General features: G+C 41.7%; 1 protein-coding gene across 3 annotated transcripts in view; it reads right to left on the minus strand.

The window, feature by feature from the left end:
• Positions 1-22,306, minus strand: part of EXOC4 (exocyst complex component 4) — a 585,632-nt gene that overhangs the window by 504,439 nt on the left and 58,887 nt on the right. For all 3 annotated transcript variants that reach the window (XM_044982948.1, XM_044982962.1, XM_044982954.1), the window contains exon 6: positions 6,530-6,773. In XM_044982948.1, coding sequence (XP_044838883.1) covers positions 6,530-6,773 — 244 coding nt within the window. The remainder of the gene's footprint in view (positions 1-6,529; positions 6,774-22,306) is intronic.

Below are 22,306 nucleotides of genomic sequence, written 5' to 3' on the forward strand. Positions count from 1 at the left end.
AGGAGAAAAGCTTTTTGATTACACTGAAAAAAATGAAAGGACAAATCTAGGAAGGTAGAGAAGCACAGTATGACAGGTCTAGGTCTTGTCTGTACATTATACTAAAAATAGAGATGGGCTGAAACAAAGTGCCTGATTAAAAACTTTAGGAAGTTCAGATCCTGAACTGAACTTCATTGCTGCTCCCTCTCTTTGAACAATGATCTGTACCACAGCCCAGACCCAAACACCTTTATAAATACCAGAAAAGTTCAAATCTGGACCCGGATCTGAAATTTGCAGCTTTAGTCTCTCTCAGATTAAACAAAATAAAAAATCCTGTACTATAAGGCAATTCCATTTTGTGATACCAGGAGCTTTTCCATTCACCTTTAATGTTAGGAAATGCCTACAAATTAGTAGTACGTATAAGTGACAGTCTGGGGACAACGTCGAACAGAAATACTGCTTTTGAAGGATAGGTGTATATTGAACATGACAAGGTGTTTGTTGTAGAAGTCAGGAGTCTGTATGCGCATTTGGGAACTATGATATTTGAATGGTAAGGCATGTGTAGTTGTTTATGTTGTCTTACATTAACTGACTGCATGTATTTGAGAAATCTTAACTTTAAATAAAGTTGTTTGTATGGGAATTTCCATTGTTTTTCAAAGTTAGCAACAGTACCTTAAATAGCTTTGGAATATAGCTTTGTGGAGGAGAGTAGCCCTATTCTGCTACAATAGGTCTTTGCACATCTGTGTGTTGCGTGTGTTTACAAGGGGAAAGCATCGACGTTCAACGCCTGGGATATGGAAGAGGAGATGGCAGTGTAACTGTAACATGGAGGAAAGACTAGTCTCTTCTGTTTAGGCTTTTATAGCCAATCTTTAAAATGTCAAAGATGCTGCTCCCCTAAGCAGAGCTGTACATCTTGCCCTCTCCTTGACTGCTATTTGACCCCAATAGCTATTAAATAATGGCTCCGTGTCTGTCACGGAGGTCACTGATTCCGTGACTTTCCGTGACCTCTGTGGCTTCTGCAATGGCCGGTGCAGCTGGCTCTGGGACTGCCCGAGCAGATCAGGCAGCCCCTGGGCCAGTCGCACTGATCACTGCTGGGGCAGTTTGGCTGTGGGAGGGGCTAACGGCTGGGGGCTGGGGTGTAGGGCGACGCTTACCTCAGGGGATGAGGGCTCCCCGGAAGCATTTGGCATATCCCTGCAGCTCCTAGGTGGTGCTCTCAGGGGGCTCTGTGTGCTGCCCATGCCTGCAGGCACCACCCCCACAGCTCCCATGAACTGCTGTTCCTGACCAATGGGAGCTGTGGAGCTGGAGCTCGTAGCGGGGGCAGCGCGCTGAGCCCCCCTGGCCTTCCCTCCCCCTAAGAGCTGCAGGGACATGTCAGCTGCTTCTGGGGAGCCAAATGGAGGCTGGTAGGGAGCCTGCTAGCCTCGCCAACCCTCCCCTCACAGCACCAGCGGGGTTCCAGACAACCGCCCCATAGCACCCGCAGCACCCCCAGCCCACCCCCTCAGAGCACCGGGGGCCCCCGGCCCAAGTTTTAGTTAGAGGTATATAGTACAAGTCATAGGCAGGTCATAGGCAGTGAATTTTTGATTACTGCCCGTGACCTGTCCATGACTTTTACTAAAAACATCCGTGACTAAAACGTACCCTTACTATTAAGTTAGTAACATAAATAGTCAGGATAATGGGGTAACATGGAAACTAAGCTGCCTGAGAAACAGACAGGGTGGATTGATTTTAAAACAGTGATTTTAATAATCGATTTTAACCATGATCTAAATTATCAATTTTAAATTTGTTTTACATTTGCACTATAGTTATTTATTTATTTTTAGTTAGTTATTTATAGTTTATTTACGCATATAGCAACCAGTAAGAACCTTTTTTGGGGGAAATCATAGAATCAGATTCTTATTGGTTGCTAACCACTAAAACATGTTGACCTGCAACTAAATATAGCTTTTACACTATTTGATTCTTTTTTCTGCAAACCAGAAAGACACACTCTCACTATACACGTTTATTTAATCAATTATATTGCTTAACATATGATTTACGCACACACACAGCGCTATATATATAGCTTAAGGAATTATATAGCTTAATATTCCAATTCCTATTTTTTACATTCAGTTTATGTTAGAAAATGGTGAATGATGCATTTCTCATTTATTAGATGATTAATTTTTTACTTGTAATTTGTGTCAAGCTACATTTGAATGGAAATTGGGATTTAATTAAAAATGCAAAAAACAGCATTTTAAGATGGCTTTATTTTACTAATAAAAATAACCTTAATTATACTGGATACATAAGAAAAACAGTAAGTTTATCAAACACAAAATGTTGGATTGCAAGAGACCTCAAAAAGTCATCAAGTCCAACCCCCTACATTGTGGCAGGACCAAGTAAACCTACACCATCCCTGACAGGTGTTTGTTCAACCTGTTTTTAAAAACCTCCAATGATGGGGATTCCACAACCTCCCTTGGAAACCTATTCCAGAGCTTATGTACCCTTATAGTTAGCGTTTTTCCTAATATCTAACCTAAATTAAAATGTTTTACATTTAAAACTAACTGTTTTATTAAACCAAGGACGCAGTAACAGCAATTAGTGAATTGAACTGGCTGTTTCTGGTCACCCTGTCCTTCAAGAGTTTAGAACGAGTCGGTGTCATCCCCTCCCACCTGTTATTTATTCAGAGATAGCAAGAGGAAAACAAGCTTGCAGGCTTTTTTTCAACTACCAATCAGTTTCTCAACTTTGAATGAACTAGTCAAGAACTGAATCAGCTAAAGAAACTGGAGAAAATATTCCCTCTGCATATGCAGAAGTGGCTAGTGCTGTCAAAAGCTGGTTTAACACTTCAACAAACTCTGGTTCCTGGTGTTTGGCCAGAGACTTCCAACCACTTTGGTGGTCTGACTCTCTTTAAAACTTTGGCAAGAAATAAGTACAGCTTGAATATATTTCTATTTAATTTAAATGATTTTAAGAGATTATAGTAATTTGAGGCCTTAACATAGGTTATCATAATTTCAAATTTAATTTTAAATAGGTTTATGTTTCAAAAGTGAGCTTTATTTAATTTACATTAAAATATCCGATTTAAAAAAAAAAATCATCTACTTGTATCCATCCTGGAAACAGAGCTTCTATTTCTGCTAGATCGGCAGCTTCTCTATCAGATACACTTCCTAAGGCTTGGGAGAGCTGAGTCTCAGTACCTTATTAGGTACATAAAATAGGGGCTCACGATATCAGGCACAAGTTAGGAGGCAAAAAGACAATAAGGGTGAGGAACTGGTAAGGGTGAGAACCAGGATGCCAAATATGACATGGGGGCAGAATTTGCAAGGGCTTGGCATTTTCATGTTAAAGGGATTTATACCTTGCTTTGCGTGGAAAACTGAAGGCAATTTTAATTTGAAGCCGATGGGCATCTTCATAATTAAACATACATAATTGTAAAAATTTATCAGCCCAGGCACAAAATCGATTCATCTGCCATTACCATGGCAACAATAAAGCCAAATAATAATTTAGTCATCCATCGAAAAAAGAAAAAAGTTGTTTGCCCCAAGCAAGCAAAATTTTGCACGGCTGGATTAAATAGGTTAGACAGATGTCACATATAAGAAAAGACAAATGAGATGTGTTTGTAATAAAAAGGGATTAAGTAAACTAGTTTGCAGAATTTCAAACTGTTCACCATGTTGGCATTCAATGATATTATGCATTGAACAAAAAGGTATTTATATTTTTTCTTAATTACAAGTGCCTTCATATTCTCACATTATGGCATGGGCTGATTGGAAGCTCTCAATTGGCACTCTCTATGACAGTCATCATTTTAGCTAACGAACTCCCATACATCCTTCTCCCATTTACCGGTAAACAGTTCCCATCCTTTCCAATTCTCCTTGTAGTCAAGTCCCCTGAAGCTTCTAATCATTTTTAATTGCCCTTTTTCTGGACCTTTTCTAAATCTCTTAGGCCATTTTGAAACAAGGTTACCAAAAATTAATGCAGTGTGGGTTAAAGAGACAACATAAAACATCACAAAAATAGTTCACTCCAAAGGCATAAGTTGGTGGGGGGGGGTGTCTTTTTGGACCAAGTGACCTAAGCAGAACAAGCATCTGCAATGACAAAGGGCTGCTGGGGCAGTTTGTCAGTTCACGTTCTCAGCATCCATTCACCAAGAAATACATAAACATGTCGACAGAAAGTGACACATGCCCTGAGGCAACTCCTATTGTCTGGGCAATAAAAGAGAATGAGTCCATAGGAAGTGACTGCGGACACTGTCACCAATGATAATGCATGCAGTTTACCAATGATAACGTCCTTTGCTTAGTTTAGGGTAATTTGGAGTTTGATGTTTTGGTTTTGCTGTTCAAGCCTCAGTAACAAGAGTTGGTCAAGACAAGTAAGGAAATTTCTTAAGAACTCTGAAGGAAAAAGCAGCGTGGGTTTGGTAATGAGATAGTCAATATGCCAGCTCAGTGAGTCGGATCTTCAATCGATGTAAAACCTCATAGCTCAGTTGAAGACACTGGAGCGATGACAATTTACACAGCCAGAGGATCTGGCCCAATATCTTTGTCCATCAGTAGTAATGTTACCAGACTTCTCAAACTAAAACTAATACAATGCTGACTCTTTCACTATACCTTGTGCTTCATAGCCAAGTCAGAGATTTCTGTAGATACTATTTACAATATAATGAGCTGCTCGCGAATGAGATAAAATCAGAACCTTTTCTCCACAAAATAATTGTTCAAGGGCATACACAAACTGCTAGATATATTGAAGAATCCAGGTACTGTTCTGAACATCAGTGGTAGTGATAAAGGTTGGAAGACAGACTAGCTACAGAAAAGCCAAGATCAGTTCCAACTATGCTGAGATTCTACAGTAGTTATACACAACTACATTGCAGTCTACAGTTTTGATCATTTCTACAAAGGCTTAAGCAGCTAGCTACTGGAAACCTCCTACTGCCCTCTAGTGGTTAATGGTGCCCTCAAATGGCTCATCTCCCCCATAGGTGAGTGAAGGGTAGGGTGAGATTGAGGTATATCATGGTCAATTAAATGCATCCCCCCCCCCAAATTGTTATCTGTATGTAGCAGTATATAAATGGCTTTTAAAAATTGCGCATTCTGCAAGCACAATGTGAATTAATATTTCAGAACAGTAAAACACAGTCACATATGGAAGTTATAGAGTTTACTAGGCTAGGCTAATGATAGGCAGAAAAATAAAATATTCAGTGGTGAGATTAAAGTACCACACCCTTTCATAATCCAAACTGGGACACTGTCAAATTAGGAAACTCTAAGGTAGTGCTCCAGAATGTAGCTTTTTCTCATGGAATGAGAAGACTTAAATCATTTTTATGAGGAGTTCCTAAAGGAATTACTCTAGAATTTCCAAACACAGACTTCTTGGCCTCCAGCCCATCGGAAGGGGACATAACACTTTTCAAAAGCAAAGAATACCAGCCAGTCTTTCAACAGTCAGCACCCAGTCTTGGAAAAACAGACAATACAAGTTATGTGGACATCTCATGTGGTTAGTGCAAGCTGCCCATGAGAAGCTTCATTATAGATTCAGATCCTTTGGACTTTTCATCTTTTTTAGTCGTCTTCATTAGTCATTTTATTTGCCAGTAGTAATCATTTTTATGGATATCCTCTAAGTACAGTAGCTGAAGACAGACAATGAGCTCAGTGATATGAAAGAGACCGAGAGGCATTCATATCCAATTCTAGCTGTAAGATGAACTAAAAAATATTTCACCTGCCAAGTTCTGAGGTCAAGAGCCTACCATCATTGAAAACCTTAACAACATTTAAACAGTGTTGAGAAGCATACTCTACCCATTTTTTTACAGAATTTGGCTCTTGTGGAGGAAAAAAGAATCTTTGGCTTTTAAGAAAGGAGTCATCACTGACTCAATTAAAAATGTAGCTAATTTGTCTAGGTTGGCTGGGTTTCCCAACTCTCTACATGTGATTTCTGTTAATTGGGGACCTTAGAAAAACAAATGAAATAAAATGTAAAGATTTTAAATCCGCCTTTTAAAAGCAGAAGATGCCTTATGGAAAACTTTGCATATCATTCTGTTTATTAACAATTCTCCCCTCTGCCCTAATCGGAGGGTGATTCCTCCATCATTTTTTATATTCTTTGGAGGTCTGCAGGGAAACAAAACCCATGTATCTTAGGAGCTCATCAGCTCCCGCTGATCATTCATTTATATCAATATTTATAAAACCATGTGCCCAGACCTCTGGATACATTAACATAATTAAAAAAATATGACCTGATCCTGCAAAGAGCTAAATGGAACTTAGTTTCCCAAGTCACTGGGGCACAATTTAAAATTTTGAGATTACTGCTGTAGCCAAAGGGCTGCTGGTGTTCCTGGCGGTGATGGCCTCAGCCCACAGCTTACTTTTGCTGCAAATGCCAGTACTCCCTATCTCGGCATTTGAAATGTGCCTACCTAGGCTGGTTTTCCTGGAGAAGGCTCTCTCCTTTCTGGTAGCCACTGTCTGCCACCTGCGTTGTGGACCTCTTGACAATCTGCTTGAGCTCCTGTTCCAGACGATCCTTGATAGCCTTCACGGTCTCAGGGATTTTTTTCAGTTTGGCCAGCCCTTTGATGAGGATCCCCATGAAGACAGTACTGTTCTCCTCCGGATCCAGCTCCATATCTTCTTTAATCTCCAGCACACTCACTTCTCGCACTGAAATCACACCACCACCAAAAACAATCGTTTAAACCGCTCAAAATAAGATCACCCACCAAGCAAATACAATGTTCCAATTGGCTTGTCACAGCAGAACTCTGACTATCATGGACTACTGCAGGAATAAACACTGGAACACAAAACAACTCAATTTCTTCATTATACACAAAACATAGCAGCCTGCAAAGTAGACTGATTCAAAGTTAGAGGTCATATACAAGGAGGCATAAGTTACCTGCAAGTTCCGGGATATATTAAAGTCTAGTGTGATTAAGACATTCATAAAATATGAGTTTTATTAATAATAATTTTAAGGCTATACATATCAATGGAATTATAGGCTTGAACCCCCAACCTAGCTATCTTCCATTTTCACAAAAGAGAATTTTTTTTACTGTGAGAACCAATTAGTTCCCCAAGAACAAACTCCTGATGAATTTGTAGAAAAGGACCTTTTCTTTTCCTCTTTGCATTCTAGTTTACAATAAAGTATGGAATGATGGTTTGATGTTATCCTATTCTATTTTATTATTGCTGTCAACAGACTGAAGATATTAATCACACTCTTTAAAAAGAACCTTTTAGTAAGTTGTCTAAAAGAGAAAAAGGATTTGGTTTGAAAAACTAGATGGAGAATTAAGGCTACTCTGGATACAGTCCCCTTGAAATAACACGGAGTACCTTGACAGGATGTTCTGTTGCTAGGAGACAGTAACCACAAAATCTCAGGGTAATGTGTTTTTGTTTTAAGTATGTTCATTAATCAACATTTCTTAATTTACAGATAATGAACAGTAACAATAGGGTGTCTATGCTAAAGACTGGTTGAAACACTTAACTGATACGCTGAAAAGCCAATGTGAAGTGAAAGTCTTCACGGCAAGTCCAACCAAAATGTGTTGTAAAGAACTCTATGGCCACATGGATTTTTAACGGCTTGATTAGAAGTACACAGACACACAGCTCAGAAGTATACAGATAAAGAGATTCAAACCTCATAATGGTTACTGATACAGAGATTAGAGACAAACAGCTGTTTCATCCTGATGGTGTTGAACCAAGCTCAGACTGTTGGAGAACAAATGACTCCAGTAACTTATACTGCTCTATAATGGACTGATTTAAAAATATGCTTCTAAAATCATCCAAGAATGTAAAGTGTATATAAACCACCAGAAAACTTCAAAATGGATTTGACAAGTAAGAGAAACAGCATGTCACAATGAACACAAAGCTCTAGAGCTAGCTATGGAGGTGACACCACCTGAAACAGAAGGTCCATCAACAGGTTAGCTTAAATGTCAGAATACAGATGTCAAAACAAGAGTTCTCAGAAAAGAATGTTCCAAACAGGTGCCTCCTTGTTGACATCCCAACTCTGGCCCTTCCCATGTTTCTACCGCCTCAATACCTTTAGCAATAGGAAAAGCAAAATTTCGGACATCTTTTTCCTGAAGTTCACAATTTAAGAAGTGAAAAAAGTTGCTTACTACTTTACAACGTGAGTATCAAAGATTGAAAAGCCAATGTGAAAGTAAAAGGCAACATAACTATAAATATTTTCTACAGTGTCCATCGTCATGTCATCTCAAGTCCTAGACAAAGCCACTCGTTACATTTACACTTTGTTTAACCACCACCCAGATACAAGCTCCAATTTTATGTTATCTCCTCCAGGGGAGGGGAATGTATTAGTCTAGTCCCATTAACAAAGTCCTAACCAATGCTCCCATACTCCTACTGCTGTGGACCATGACATGACTTCTGGCCACCAAAATAGGGCAAGACCAACAAATCTTGCTTGAAACCTGTTCAAATCTACTTCAGACAAGTCATTTATAAAGGCACACTCGGAACAGATGCAAGTTACAAACTTCAAGCACCTTCTGGAGACAGCTCATCACCAGGCCCACAAAAGTTCAAAATTGCCCTGAACACCTTCATCTCCTCCAAGAATGTGCCAATGTAACTGTTATATTTTCCTATGCTCTTTATTGTCATGTTGCTATTTATGTTGCATCATTTTTAATAGGTTAGTTAAAACTTATTTCAGTAGCAGCTGACTTGCACACATATTACCCTGATGGTATCCTTTTAATTAGAGATCTGTCTGACCTGCTCAGTAGAGATTACACTATTCAACTGGCATAACCTCAGACTCTGTCCCCTCAGCTCAGCCCAGCCCCATCGTGCTACGGGAGTTTGCTAACCTATTCATTTCCACTCTGAGCATTGCACACACACCAAGAGTAGACCCTATTAGATGATAGAATGTCAAGAGAGAAGAATAACTTGAGTTTTTATGTCAATCAAAACCAACCAGTGCCAATTTAAATTCTCTTTAAAAAAAACCTCCCACAGCTAAAGTGTGTTATTTGTGCAAGTTATGGGGGAAACTTTAGCAAAGCACCCTGGGCATGTTTAGCAAACAGGTAGTGAAAACACAGGAGATCTTTACAATGCACTTAAATCACAAACCTATTAGGATATTAAAATTGGTGCATACATTTCAGTTCAGAGCTCACATTTTCATTGTACCTTTCATCCCAAGAGCCAAGCATTTTGTGTACCACACACTGTACATATGGTTCACCTATTTCATTAATTGTACTCATTATTTGTTAAGCACCAGAGGTGTACAAGACACAGACATGAGACTGTATGCTCCTTAGGGAACAAGCTATGTAAAAAGACAGGACACACAAAGAATTGCAGAAAGAGGCAAGGTTTTAAACAATAAGTTAAAAATGAAATTGAAAGGAATTTTTTGTTATGATTAAGTGAACTTGTGGGCATCACAGCAGAAATTAGTTCTTAGGAGAGAATTATCCATTGGTGTAATACAGCCACTGCAGGGATGGGGAACTGAAAAATTCTTTTTCACGGTTGCATCACGTTGGAGCTCATAGTCATCCTGTGATCAACCAATACCCCCCAACTATTTCTCCTCCCTCTGTCTCTTTCAACTGATAAGCCCCCAGCTTAGAATCATAGAATCATAGAATATCAGGGTTGCAAGAGACCTCAGGAGGTCATCTAGTCCAACCCCCTGCTCAACGCAGGACCAATTCCCAACTAAATCATCCCAGCCAGGGCTTTGTCAAGCCTGACCTTAAAAATCTCTAAGGAAGGAGATTCCACCACCTCCCTAGGTAACCCATTCCAGTGCTTCACCACCCTCCTAGTGAAAAAGGTTTTCCTAATATCCAACCTAAACCTCCCCCACTACAACTTGAGACCATTACTCCTTGTTCTGTTATCTGGTACCACTGAGAACAGCCGAGCTCCATCCTCTTTGGAACCCCATTTCAGGGAGTTGAAAGCAGCTATCAAATCCCCCCTCAGTCTTCTCTTCTGCAGACTAAACAATCCCAGTTCCCTCAGCATCTCCTCATAAGTCATGTGCTCCAGCCCCCTGATCATTTTGGTTGCCCTCCGCTGGACTCTTTCCAATTTTTCCACATCCTTCTTGTAGTGTGGGGGCCAAAATTGGACACACTACTCCAGATGAGGCCTCACCAATGTCGAATAGAGGGGAATGATCATGTCCCTCGATCTGCTGGCAATGCCCCTACTTATACAGCCCACAATGCTGTCAGCCTTCTTGGCAACAAGGGCACACTGTTGACTCATATCCAGCTTCTCGTCCACTGTAACCCCTAGGTCCTTTTCTGCAGAACTGCTTCCTAGCCATTTGGTCCCTACTCTGTAACAGCGAATGGGATTCTTCCATCCTAAGTGCAGGACTCTGCACTTGTCCTTGTTGAACCTCATCAGGTTTCTTTTGGCCCAGTCCTCTAATTTGTCTAGGTCCCCCTGTATCCTATCCCTACCCTCCAGCGTATCTACCACTCCTCCCAGTTTAGGGTCATCTGCAAACGTGCTGAGAGTGCAGTCCACGCCATCCTCCAGATCATTAATGAAGATATTGAACAAAACAGGCCCCAGGACCGACCCTTGGGGAACTCCACTTGAAACCGGCTGCCAACTAGACATGGAGCCATTGATCACTACCCTTTGAGCCCGATGATCTAGCCAGCTATTCACCTTATAGTCCATTCATTCAACAAAAATTCTTGCTGTTAGTCCCTAAGTGCATGACCTTGCACTATTAAATTTCATCCTATTTCTATTACTCCAGTTTTCAAGGTCATCCAGATCTTCTTGTATAATATTCTGGTCCTCCTCCATATTGGTATTATCTCCCAACATTGTATCATCTGCAAACTTTATTAGCACACTCCCACTTTTTGTGCCAAGATCATTAATGAAAATGTTAAACAACATTGGTCCCAAGACCCATCCCTCAGGAACTCCACTACCTCCCTCCAGGCATTCAATCTGACCTGTTACAGTCTCCTCTTCAACCAGTTCCTTATCCATCTTTCAAATCTCATATTAATCCCCATCTTCTCCAATTTAATTAATAATTTCTCATGTGGAACTGTAACAAATGTCTTGCTGAAATCCAGGTAGATTAGATCTACTGTATTTCCTTTGTCTGAAAAATTAGTTATTTTCTCAAAGAAAGATCAGGGTGGTCTCGTGAGACCTGACTAGATCACAGCCCAAGATACAACTGAAGATGTTACTTCTCTCTCTATTATGACCACTCCTCTTTCTCCCTTATCATACCCTCTTCTGTCATTCAACATCAGCAATGGGTCATTTGAACACAAAGTTTTGGCACAGAAATCAGACACCCATAAAAGTGTCAAACTGGGCAACAGACACGTATGAAAATGTAGGCCTAAGGCTCCAATCGGGCAAGCTACTCTGCACAGGCAGAAGAGCTCCATGCAGGTGCAGATATATCCCAGTTCAGATTGTCTTGAAGGACCAATATTTGCTCTTGCCCAAGGGACGCACACTAACAATGCCACTCATTTCTATCAAGTCAGAACCTCAAACAGTTAGAATACATTTTATACCTATCTAGATCTGTAGGTTTATATCTAGAATATATCTGTAAGGAATTTTTGAAGACAAGTAAGTTCATTTTCCTTATTTCATTAGCACTTGGAGTAAGTAGAGAAGACATAAAAAAAATACCAAATAATAAAAGCACTGTAAAACATTCAAGTGATTATTTACTTGCTAAGTCATTTTTGTATCGGCTAGTTAGATTTCAACCTCCTTTTGTGGGTCCGCAAAGGAAATAGAAAATAAAATTCAGTTTTATTAGTCATTTTTGTTGTATTCCCAAAATAAAATGACTGTGAAGAGGCACAAATGAAACCCACACTGCTTATTAAGAGATGTTAGTGAGTTGAACATTTTTCAGAAACTGTTTGCCAAGTGAAAAGAACATATTGTGTGGACCAAGGTTTTAAAAAAAACAATTTCTATTAGAATTTGCATCCTTCCCTCCCCATTTCAGCAGTTGAGCAGTCCAATAGATTTACACTTTATTTAATTAGGCCTTTCTATACTGGCCTCAGTTACATCTGAACTGTTTAAACTTAACTGCAGCTAAGGCAGTTAATAACTTACTGCCTGATCCTGCAAATACTTACTCACATGAGTAGCCCCTATACAAGCCAAAGCAACTATTAGCATGTGCAAGGACTCCTCAGATAAGTAAGGATTTGCTGGATTAACTTGATTTATCCCTCTTGGGGTTTCAGCTAAACTAGTTTCTTTGGCCAACCAGTTTCTAACATGGTTTGGCAATCACTTGAATTGCCTAGGCTAGAACTGGTTTCCCTATGGTTTGGCTCAATCCAGACTGGCCAACCAAACTTTCTTAGAAACCAGTTTAACTGGAGCTATGTTTAAAATGTTATCAGCACAGTCAGAGAGCCTCACCATGGACGGAACCTTGTTGCAGAAACTCAGTATTAATAAGTACTAACTTTACTGGACATGTCTACACAGCACTGACTGAAAATTCTAAAGGCCTGTCCCTAAGCTTTGGGCCCAGCGTGTAACTTGGTATGGGCGGTGGGGGGGAAGGAATGGTCTTCTTCAGATGGTCCAAAATACTATCCAGGAATCTAGAGTGTATTACCAAGCTATTACCATATGACAATGCAATTCATCCCAAGAATTACATGAGGTCAGAAGCTCTCAGAATAAGAACAGTGTCTTTGCCTTACCTCTACAAGAGCATATATACAAATGCTACAAGTCTAAATACTAAGATGGGTGAACTGGAATGCCTGATATGGGTATTACGGAAATGTGGTGGAATGAGGATAATCAATGAGACACAGTACTACCAGAGTACAAAACATACAGGAATGAGAATGGGTTGTGATGGCATGGGAGTGGCACTATATGTGAAAGAAAGCAAAGAGTCAAATAAAATAAACAAATAAAATGGCTCAATAAAGGAGAAACGGGATGAAATTCTATCGCTTATATTCAGGCGCACTGGTTTCAGGTATTTGGATCTTATGACTGCTCTCACACAAAAAATACTAAGTACACACAAAAGTGTGAAAATATTATGTGCTTCAAAACTCAAGCTGCCAGCCTGATATGAACAATCAGCTGGTGCTGTCAGTTTAAAGTACGGTTCTGTACTAACAAGGACTATAAAACTGGCGTCATGGGCTTCCATGTTTCTTGTATCACAATTACTTTATATTTTCTCAGTTTACAGATAAAATGAAGGGTTTCTTTTTATACATCCCAGCTCTGCAAACTCACTCTTGGATCTGAAAATCAGAGTGGATTTTTTTTTCTGTTTATGCATCATGGAAATAAGGAGTACATTTAACAGTGAGAGTAATTAACCACTGGAACAATTTAATAGGGGTTATGGTGGATTCTCTGTCAGTGACAATTTTTAAATAAAGACTGGATGTTTTTCTAAAAGATCTGCTCTAGGCATTATTTTGGGGAAGTTCTACAACCTATATTATGCAGGAGGTCAAACTAGACAATCACAATGGTCCCTTCTGGCCTTGGCATCTATAGCAGGCAGGATAGCTCAGTGGTTTGAGCATTGGCCTGCAAACCCAGAATTGAAAGTTCAATCCTTGAGGGGACCACTTAGGGATCTGGGGCAAAAATCAGTACTTGGTCCTGCTAGTGAAGGCAGGGGGCTGGACTCGATGACTTTTCAAGGTCCCTTCCAGTTCTAGGAGATAGGTATATCTCCAATTATAAATATAAATTACCTTCATGAAGGTGGGGGGAAGTTCTGCAAGCCACATTATGTCTTCCCAGTTGCACCTGTGGAGTGCAGAACCCCACTGCCTTCAAAGTAAGCCCTCCCTTGCATTTGTGCAACTGTAACAAAGGCATTTGGGGCAATCCAAATGTAACTGGGAGGATCATTTAGTCCAGGGGTCAGCAACCTTTCAGAAGTGTTGTGCCGAGTCTTTATTTAGTCACTCTAATTTAAGGTTTCGCATGCCAGTAATACATTTTAACATTTTTAGAAGATCTCTTTGAATAAGTCTATAATATATAACTAAACTATTGTTGTATGTAAAGTAAATAAGGTTTTTAAAATGTTTAAGAAGCTTCATTTAAAAATTAAATTACCGAATTTTTCCGTGTATAAGACTATACTTTTTCCTAAAATCGTTAGACTAAAAATTGAGGGTTGTCTTATACACGGAAGTAAGCCGAGGAGAGAACCGCGCGGTTGCGAAACTGCCCCTGGAACCCTTGCTCCTGACTGCCTCCCACCGCCCCATCCAACCCCTGATCCTTTCTGACTGCCCCCACCAGGACCCTTGCCCCTATTCAATCCCCCTGTTCCCTGCCCTCTGACCCCCCCAACCCCTATCCACACCCCACCACCACCGAACTCCCCTGCCCTCTCTCCAACACCCCGTCCCTGCCCCCTTACCGCGCTGCCTGGACGTGGCTGGCGGCGCTACAGTCCAGCCGCGGCTGGAGCTGGGAGCCCAGGACGCGCGGCCGGAGGATGTGGCAGGAGCTGGGCGGCCGGAGCCACGCAGCCGGAGCTGGAGCCGGGCTGCCGCCGTGCCCGGACCCGCGCTGCCGGAGCCCGGCCGTGTGGCAAAACAGCAGGAGCCGGGCGGCTGGAGCCACGGGGCCAGGCAGTGTCCGGAGCCGGGCATCCGGGTAGGTGGGGTCACGGCCACCGCAGTGCCTGGACCCGCACTACCGGAGCCAGGCAGCCGGGCGGCCGGGGGACAGGAGTCGCGGGGCCGGGGGGCAGGAGTCGCAGGGCTGGGGGGGGACGCGGCAGGAGCCGGGCAGGGCTGCGGCCGGAGACCAGCCGGGGCACACGGCCCTCCTCGTTCCCTCTACCCCTACCTCGGCGTCCTCTTCCTGGGCCTGAGGGCAAAGTCGGGGGGGGGAGGGGGGGACACCTGCAGCGCGGCCGGAGCGGCAAAGAAAACAAAACAAAAAAAACTTGTGGCATGGCCGGAATGGCAAAGCAGGAGGGGAAAAAACGCCGCTTCAGTCGGTGGAGAGGGAAGAACCCTGCCGCACCCCTCCTGCACCCCGACCCCCTGCCTAGTTTGCTGCAGGGTGCTCCCCTCCTCCGCACTGCCGCCCCCTACAGGGAGGCCCGAGCGGCAAACCAAAAACAAAAAAATGGCCGTGCTGCCCTAGGATTGGGTGGAATGCCGCCCCACAGAATATGCCGCCCCAAGCACCAGGTTGCTCAGCTGGTGCCTGGAGCGGGCCCTGCCAATCACTAACCTCCAATCACGAGCGAAACTGCCGATAGCTTGTCTCTGGAAACAGGCTTCCTCCAATCACGAGCCTTATGTAACTGACGTCAGCTGATGCTGAACAAACCAATTGGAACACATCCCGTTGGAGGTGGAGAGCGTGTAGGCAGTGCGCAGATGCGACAGGGACCGGTAATGTCGGAGCGTTCTGAGCCCATAAAGATGTCAGAAAATAAAAAAATAAATAAGCGAATGTCTTACTCTGCAAAATTCAAACTGAATGTAATCAGTTATGCAAAAGAGCATGGAAATAGAGCTGCAGAGAGACAGTTTGGACCTCCTCCCACTGAGTGTATGATCAGACAGTGGAGAAAACAGGAAGAACAACTCCTTAAGATGCCAAAAAAGAAGAAGGCCTTAAGAGGAAAACCAGCAAAATGGCCAAACTTGGAGCAGAGGCTTAAGACTTGGATTATGGAGCAGCGCCAGAGTGGCTTGTGTGTGTCAGCCAAGCTTATTCAATATCAGGCAAGAATGTTTGCAAGCGAAATGAAGATTGTTGATTTTACAGGAAAGGCAAAATGGTGCTTCAATTTCATGAGGAGAGAAGGGTTGGCCATGAGAGCACGAACAAAGTTAGCACAGAAAATGCCACCAGTTTATGAGAATAAAATCCAACAGTTTCTCTCCTATGTCATACAACTTCGGAAAAAATATGATTTTGAACCAAGTCAGATTGCAAACATGGATGAGGTGCCACTCAATTTTGATGTGCCTTCCAACAGAACTGTTGATGTGAAAGGAATCAAAACAGTGGCAATCAAAACAAGTGGCCATGAAAAGACACACTATACTGCTGTGCTTTCATGCTGTGCAAATGGTACTAAACTGCCTCCTATGCTTATTTTTAAGAGGAAAACATATCCTAAAGAGACCATACCACCTGGCTTTATTGTGCAAGTTCATGAGAAGGGATGGATGAATGAAGACATTATGGCCATTTGGTTTGCAAAGGTTTGGTCCAGAAGACCTGGAGGGCTCTTAAAGAAGCCAGCTCTACTTGTCTTTGATCAGTTCCGAGCACATTTAACAGAAAAGACAAAAAGGGTTGCATCGGATTTGCGAACACAGCTAGCAGTTATTCCAGGTGGACTTACAGGTCAGCTACAGCCACTAGATGTTTCAATCAACAAGCCATTTAAAGCCCTGATGAGAGAAGAATGGAGTAGATGGATTAAAAAAGCAGGTGGTAACTTGACACCGACAGGAAGAGTGAAAAAACCAACCATTACTGAGGTTAGCAATTGGGTTCTAAACTCATGGTATGGCGTCAAACAAAAGGTGATTGTGAAGTCCTTCAAGAAATGTGGAATCAGCAATGCCATGGACGGAACTGAGGATGATCTCATATATATAGACAGTGACTCAGTAGACAGCAGTGATGCAATAGAAGTTGAAGAAACTGATATGATCGAAACTAATAGTGATGAAGAAGAAGCAGTGATGCAATAGAGGCTGAATAAAGTGATTTGCTCAAAGCTAAGTGTGATGCATAATATCATAGTACTGGTATGTAAATGTTGCCTAATTACTAAATAAAAATGTGTTCTGTTTTATGTTTAAAATATTGATTTCTGAATTTTGGGTTAGAAAAGTGGGGGTCGTCTTATACATGGGGGCATCTTATACATGGAAAAATACGGTAAAATGCAGAGCCCCCCCCTCTCCAGACTGGTGGCCAGGACCCGGACAGTGTAAGTGCCTCTGAAAATCAGCTCGCGTGCCGCCTTTAGCATGTGTACCATAGGTTGCCTATCCCTGATTTTGTCTGTAGGATCTTTAGCACCGATGATGATGCATTAGGAAAGAATCATGCCTGACATAGATCTCCTGATGAGACTGCAATACTGGCAAGTAAAACACACACCGTTTAACTTAACTGAGCAGCTTTAAACTAGAAGTAATTGATAGCCAATAAACAGGAAAACCCACTAAGACATTTTTACAGTCACTTTTCAAGGCAAAATTGCATTTTTAAGGCCCTTATTCAGCAAGATATTTTAAACACATGCCTAACTTTAAGCACACAAGTACCACTATTAAGCTCAACAGGACTACTCGTCCTTAAAGTACCTTGCTCAATCAAGGTATACAGCCAGTGACTGACTTAATTTTAGAAATTACTGTATTATTCCTATTGAGGAATTTATTTATTCTTACATTTGGGGTGAGAGTGTCATTTGATTACATTATTCTCCCCATTTGCCATAAGATTTACATATCACTAATCAGATAATATCATTCCACAGTACAGCAGAAATACATAAAGGCTTCCAGCTTGTTTCTTACTGGAATTCTATAAAGTGCCCTCATGAAGTGTTTGAGCAATGCAGCACTAGGAATTGCTCAGACAGTGCGTGAGCACACTTTATAGTTCCAGAAAGAGAGAGGCAGCTGAGGAGCCCCTATAAATACACTACAAAATACTGAGCACTGGCAGAGAAATACAATTTCTAAGTAAATTTATTTCTCTAAACAGGCAAGAAGATGACTACGTAGTTACTGCTGCAGTGAAATGTCTACAATGCTCAGATAAAAATTATTGCAGATTTTGTTTAAGTGAAGTAGGAGCAGCTTTAATTTTCCTGTAAAGATTCTCCAGCCCAACCTCTTGAGCGGCAAATGGAGAAAAAAATACAGAATCCTGCCACAGCTCAAGTGACACAGTGTTTTATAATTATGTGCATTAATATGAATGGCCGCTTTTTGTTTCATCAATAAAAGGCAAAAGAACTTAAATAGCTGAAGGCAAAAATAGTTTCTACCATATACACTAGGGTTTTAGATTCTCTGATAGCTCCATGATCTCTGCTTACTCTAAAAGGCCACTCACTGGAGATACCTTTAAACAAAATTATCTGAAATAACAAACAAAAAACAGTCATTTTGTCCTAACCAGACTTGTATGTATATTTCATGTGGATTGTATATGCCCAATTACACCTATAGAAGAGCTGCTCCAAAGCACACTGCCTTGTAAAGTCAGAGGGATATGCTCACTCAGCACCCTGCAGAATTGGACAATAGAAGAGAAGAGACCAGCAAAGATGACTGTCACAGTTCAGGACAACTGTCTCCTCCATGGCCCAGCAAGGGCACCCATTTTTCTGGCTCCCAGACATCATCTCTCCCACTGCCGATCAGGGTTTTTCCAGGTTAAACAGTTCCCAGCCTACACTGTATTATCCCCAGCAAGTCACCCTACCTAAACAGGCCAGTGTCTGTGGTTTGCTCTCTCACGAGGGAAGCTATAAGCAGCGTAATTATCCACAGATACAAGGTACCAAACAGTGGTAAGAAAGCACATTTATTCTTTAGGTGAAAGCATTACCAAGAAAACACATTAAAAACAATAAAAGAACATACATGTTAATAAGCTTACTAGAGATCACCCCTCCACAACTCCAGCAGGAGCTCTAGTAGGAGTCAGTCCTTAAAATGCACCAATGCGGTTACAAGCTCATAACAGCTTTAGCTCAGAACAACCAACCAGATGCATGGGTTAGTCTTTCCTTTATACAGCCTGGATCTTTGATCTTCAGATTTCAGGAACAGGTAATCAGTAGACAGTGGTCCCTTCCACAGGGCGTAGCTTCAAAAAAGTGTGGTTTTGCATAAACCAGGGAGAGGGAGGCGGAGGGGGGGGTCCATTTCACATTTATTGTCCCAAAAGACCATTCTCCTCTGCTGCATTGCTCAATACAGTCCTTTGATCATCCAGGCCCACAATAATACATATGCTCTGCAATTAATACAATGGACTCCAAAGATACTTAAACTTAAATTCAATGAGGTTTTTCAAGAATATTGCAGAAAATTACCACCTCTGTCACAAGGATCTCCTGGCCTTTTTGGCATGAACAGCAACTATAAACAAAATCAAGAAAACAAGGAGCTTGTTGGCTAGATCTTCAACTGGTGTAAATCAGCATAGCTTCATTAAAGTTAATGGAGCTACACTGATTTATACAGAGGATCAGGCTATCAAATTCCTTATTGACATATTGGCTTGTCTTACTTTATGTGTGAACAGCACCTAGCACATTATGGGGGCTACAGGACACACACAAAAAACTAATAGGGATAATCTTTTCAGTTGAAAACATTTTCAAGATTTGTGTAAGGAAAAATGGTGTAGATGAGCAAATCCTGAGTTTAACTCTTTTACCTGGAGGTGGTATATGAAATAATGCTACTTTATTTTACTGTACATAAATAAAAGTATATATTTATATAAAAAAGGTGTTGGTATCTGTCATGGTCACAGTGCAAGCTGCAATTTAGACCATTGTGTGCACCTCCTGGTTTCCCTAACTTCACCACTCTCTGGGTGGAACCCTGCAGTTCAACCACTCCTGGGCTGGATTTCTTGGCTGCATCCCCCATTTATCGAACATCATAATATGGCAGGCCCAACTGTGTTCAACACCCATAAGCCATTTTCCTCCTGGAGCCTGTGACTAGCAATTGATTAAAGTGACTCAAACAGCAGTGACTCAAAAAACGTTATTTATGCACCCAAAGGTACACAGCATTCAGACACAAGGGTTAAAACAATAAATGCCTACATTCGTATTTCCTCTTACCTAAACCTTAATCTTTCCTTGCGAGCTTTGGTAAGTGACACTCAGTCTAATTAGCTCCACCTCTGGCAGCAAGAGACAGACTCAGAGAGGCTCTGAAAGAGACTCACCTTCAGCCGCTGCCCACTTAGCCCCCTTCATTTTTCAGCGGGTCGTCTTTACCTTTCTAGCAACCTTGGCAAACCAGCTGTGTAACTCCCTACTTGCTGTCTGGAAAATAGCATCTTCCCAGCCCCCTCTCTATGATTTCTTTTAATGGACATCTCACCATCAGCTCAAGCTCAACACAGCTAAAACAGAGCTCCATCTTCCTCCCCAAACCCTCCCCACTACCACCTTTCTCAATCACGGTGGATAACACCGTCATCCTGTCATGCAGGCCCATAACCTGGGTGTCGACTCAGACCTCTCTCTAGGTCTTTACATCCAGGCTATGTCTAAGTCTTGCAAATCCTTTCTGCATAACTTCTGTAAGATACAGCCGTTCCTAGCCATCCACACAGCTAAAACTTGCATCCAGGCTCACATCATCTCATATTTTAATTACTGTGACATCCCTTTTCTCTGGCCTTGACAAATGCAATCCTGTCCCACTCATAACTGTTCACAATGCTGCTGCAAAGATAATGTTCCTAGCCTGTCACTTTGACCATATCACCCCTCTCTTTGTACATCTTCTCTATCACATCAAACATAAGCTGCTGTCTTCACATTCAAGACCCACCATGGCCTGTCCCCACCTTACCTGTCATCTCTCACTCAGTACCAGTCGACTCCTGTCTCTGATTAGCCCACGAGGCCAGTCTCCAGTGCCCACTTGTTACATTTTCAAACAAGTGCGTTTGTGCTTTTCCCCACTTTCTGCTTAGCAGGAGCTACCTGTAAATATTATCCTCCTTCAAATCCCCCCCGAAAACTCTCCTTTGCCATGAGGCCTACAAAACCTTAACAATGGTTAGGCTACTGACGTGCCAAGACCGCTGCTTACCATGCTGACCAATATTGTCTCATTGTTTCCTTGTACTCTCCCATGTGTCTGTATCCATCTGTTGTCTCTCATTTTATACTTTGAGTGTAATCTATTTGGAGCAAGGAATATTTTTTTGTTCTGTGTTTGTACAGTGCCTAGCACAATGAGGTCGTGATCAATGAATGAAGCTCCTAGGTGCTACAATAATACAAATAAATAAATAAATAATAATAATAATATTTGGGAAAGCCTGGGCGAAGAGGAGGATTTTACTCTTGGCTCCAAGTGTGGGAAAGGTAATGGTCATTCTTATTTCTTCCCGCAGAGAGTTCCGTACTCTTGATCTGGTGCCTGAGAAAGTTCTGTCTCTCTCAGTCATGAACCTGCCCTTGTTGGTTGACACAGTTGTTGCTCCCATGGAATGCAGCTGTTGTGGGGGTCAATTCTACTGGGAAGGATGGTGTCACAGGGACACATGGCCAATTCCACATAGGAATTGAATATTAGAACGTCAGGCCAGTGACCCTGAACTGGACGCGCTCTGGTTAACGTGGAGCCAATAAAGGAAGTGGCATATTGAGGTCAAGCGTTCTTAGGGTGAGCAGCCAGGTATTCTGAACAAGCTGGCACCTCATCAGGAAATGGACTTCCTTCCTCAACAAAAAGAACTGCAGTAGTCCTGCCTCAGACATTAAAATGCATTCATCACTGTGGCCTGGTCTGTATTTGATAGGATTGGGCATGATCTGCTAGCCAATCTTGTACAATAATGAGTGCTTACCTACTGCACAAGATGTGACGGGCATTACTTAGTTTATTCAATGCTTTGAAGGTGAAATGAATTAGAAGGGCTTAGTATTATTCAGAAGCTGTTTTGCTGATATACCTGATATTTTCCTCGCTTGATCTTATTCTTGCCGAGCATATTCACACAGAGATGGTTTTTATGTTTATTAAAAAGGTCCATCTTCTCCTTCTGCTTATACTCCATTGAAGTCAGAATCCTCTGGGACATCACAATCAGCTCCACAACAACTACAGTTGTTTATATTGCACGGAGAGAAGATTGGGATTTCAGGTGGGCAATAAGCAGCAGAAGCAGATGAACTATACAAACAGGACTGAAGAGAGTACAGGCTAGTGTTTACATAAGGAGACTTTTTCCCATGTCTGCCACTTGTCATGTGACCTTGGGCAAGTCACTGAATCAGTCTTTTCAACAATGGTAGAAAATTCAGGAATGACCCAATTTTCCATTATTTTTGGGTGGCTCCTATATTCCAGCATTGAAGCCACTAAGTCATAGATTCT

The sequence above is a fragment of the Mauremys mutica genome, chromosome 1 (genome assembly GCF_020497125.1).
Source record: "Mauremys mutica isolate MM-2020 ecotype Southern chromosome 1, ASM2049712v1, whole genome shotgun sequence".
NCBI classification, from domain to species: Eukaryota; Metazoa; Chordata; order Testudines; family Geoemydidae; genus Mauremys; species Mauremys mutica.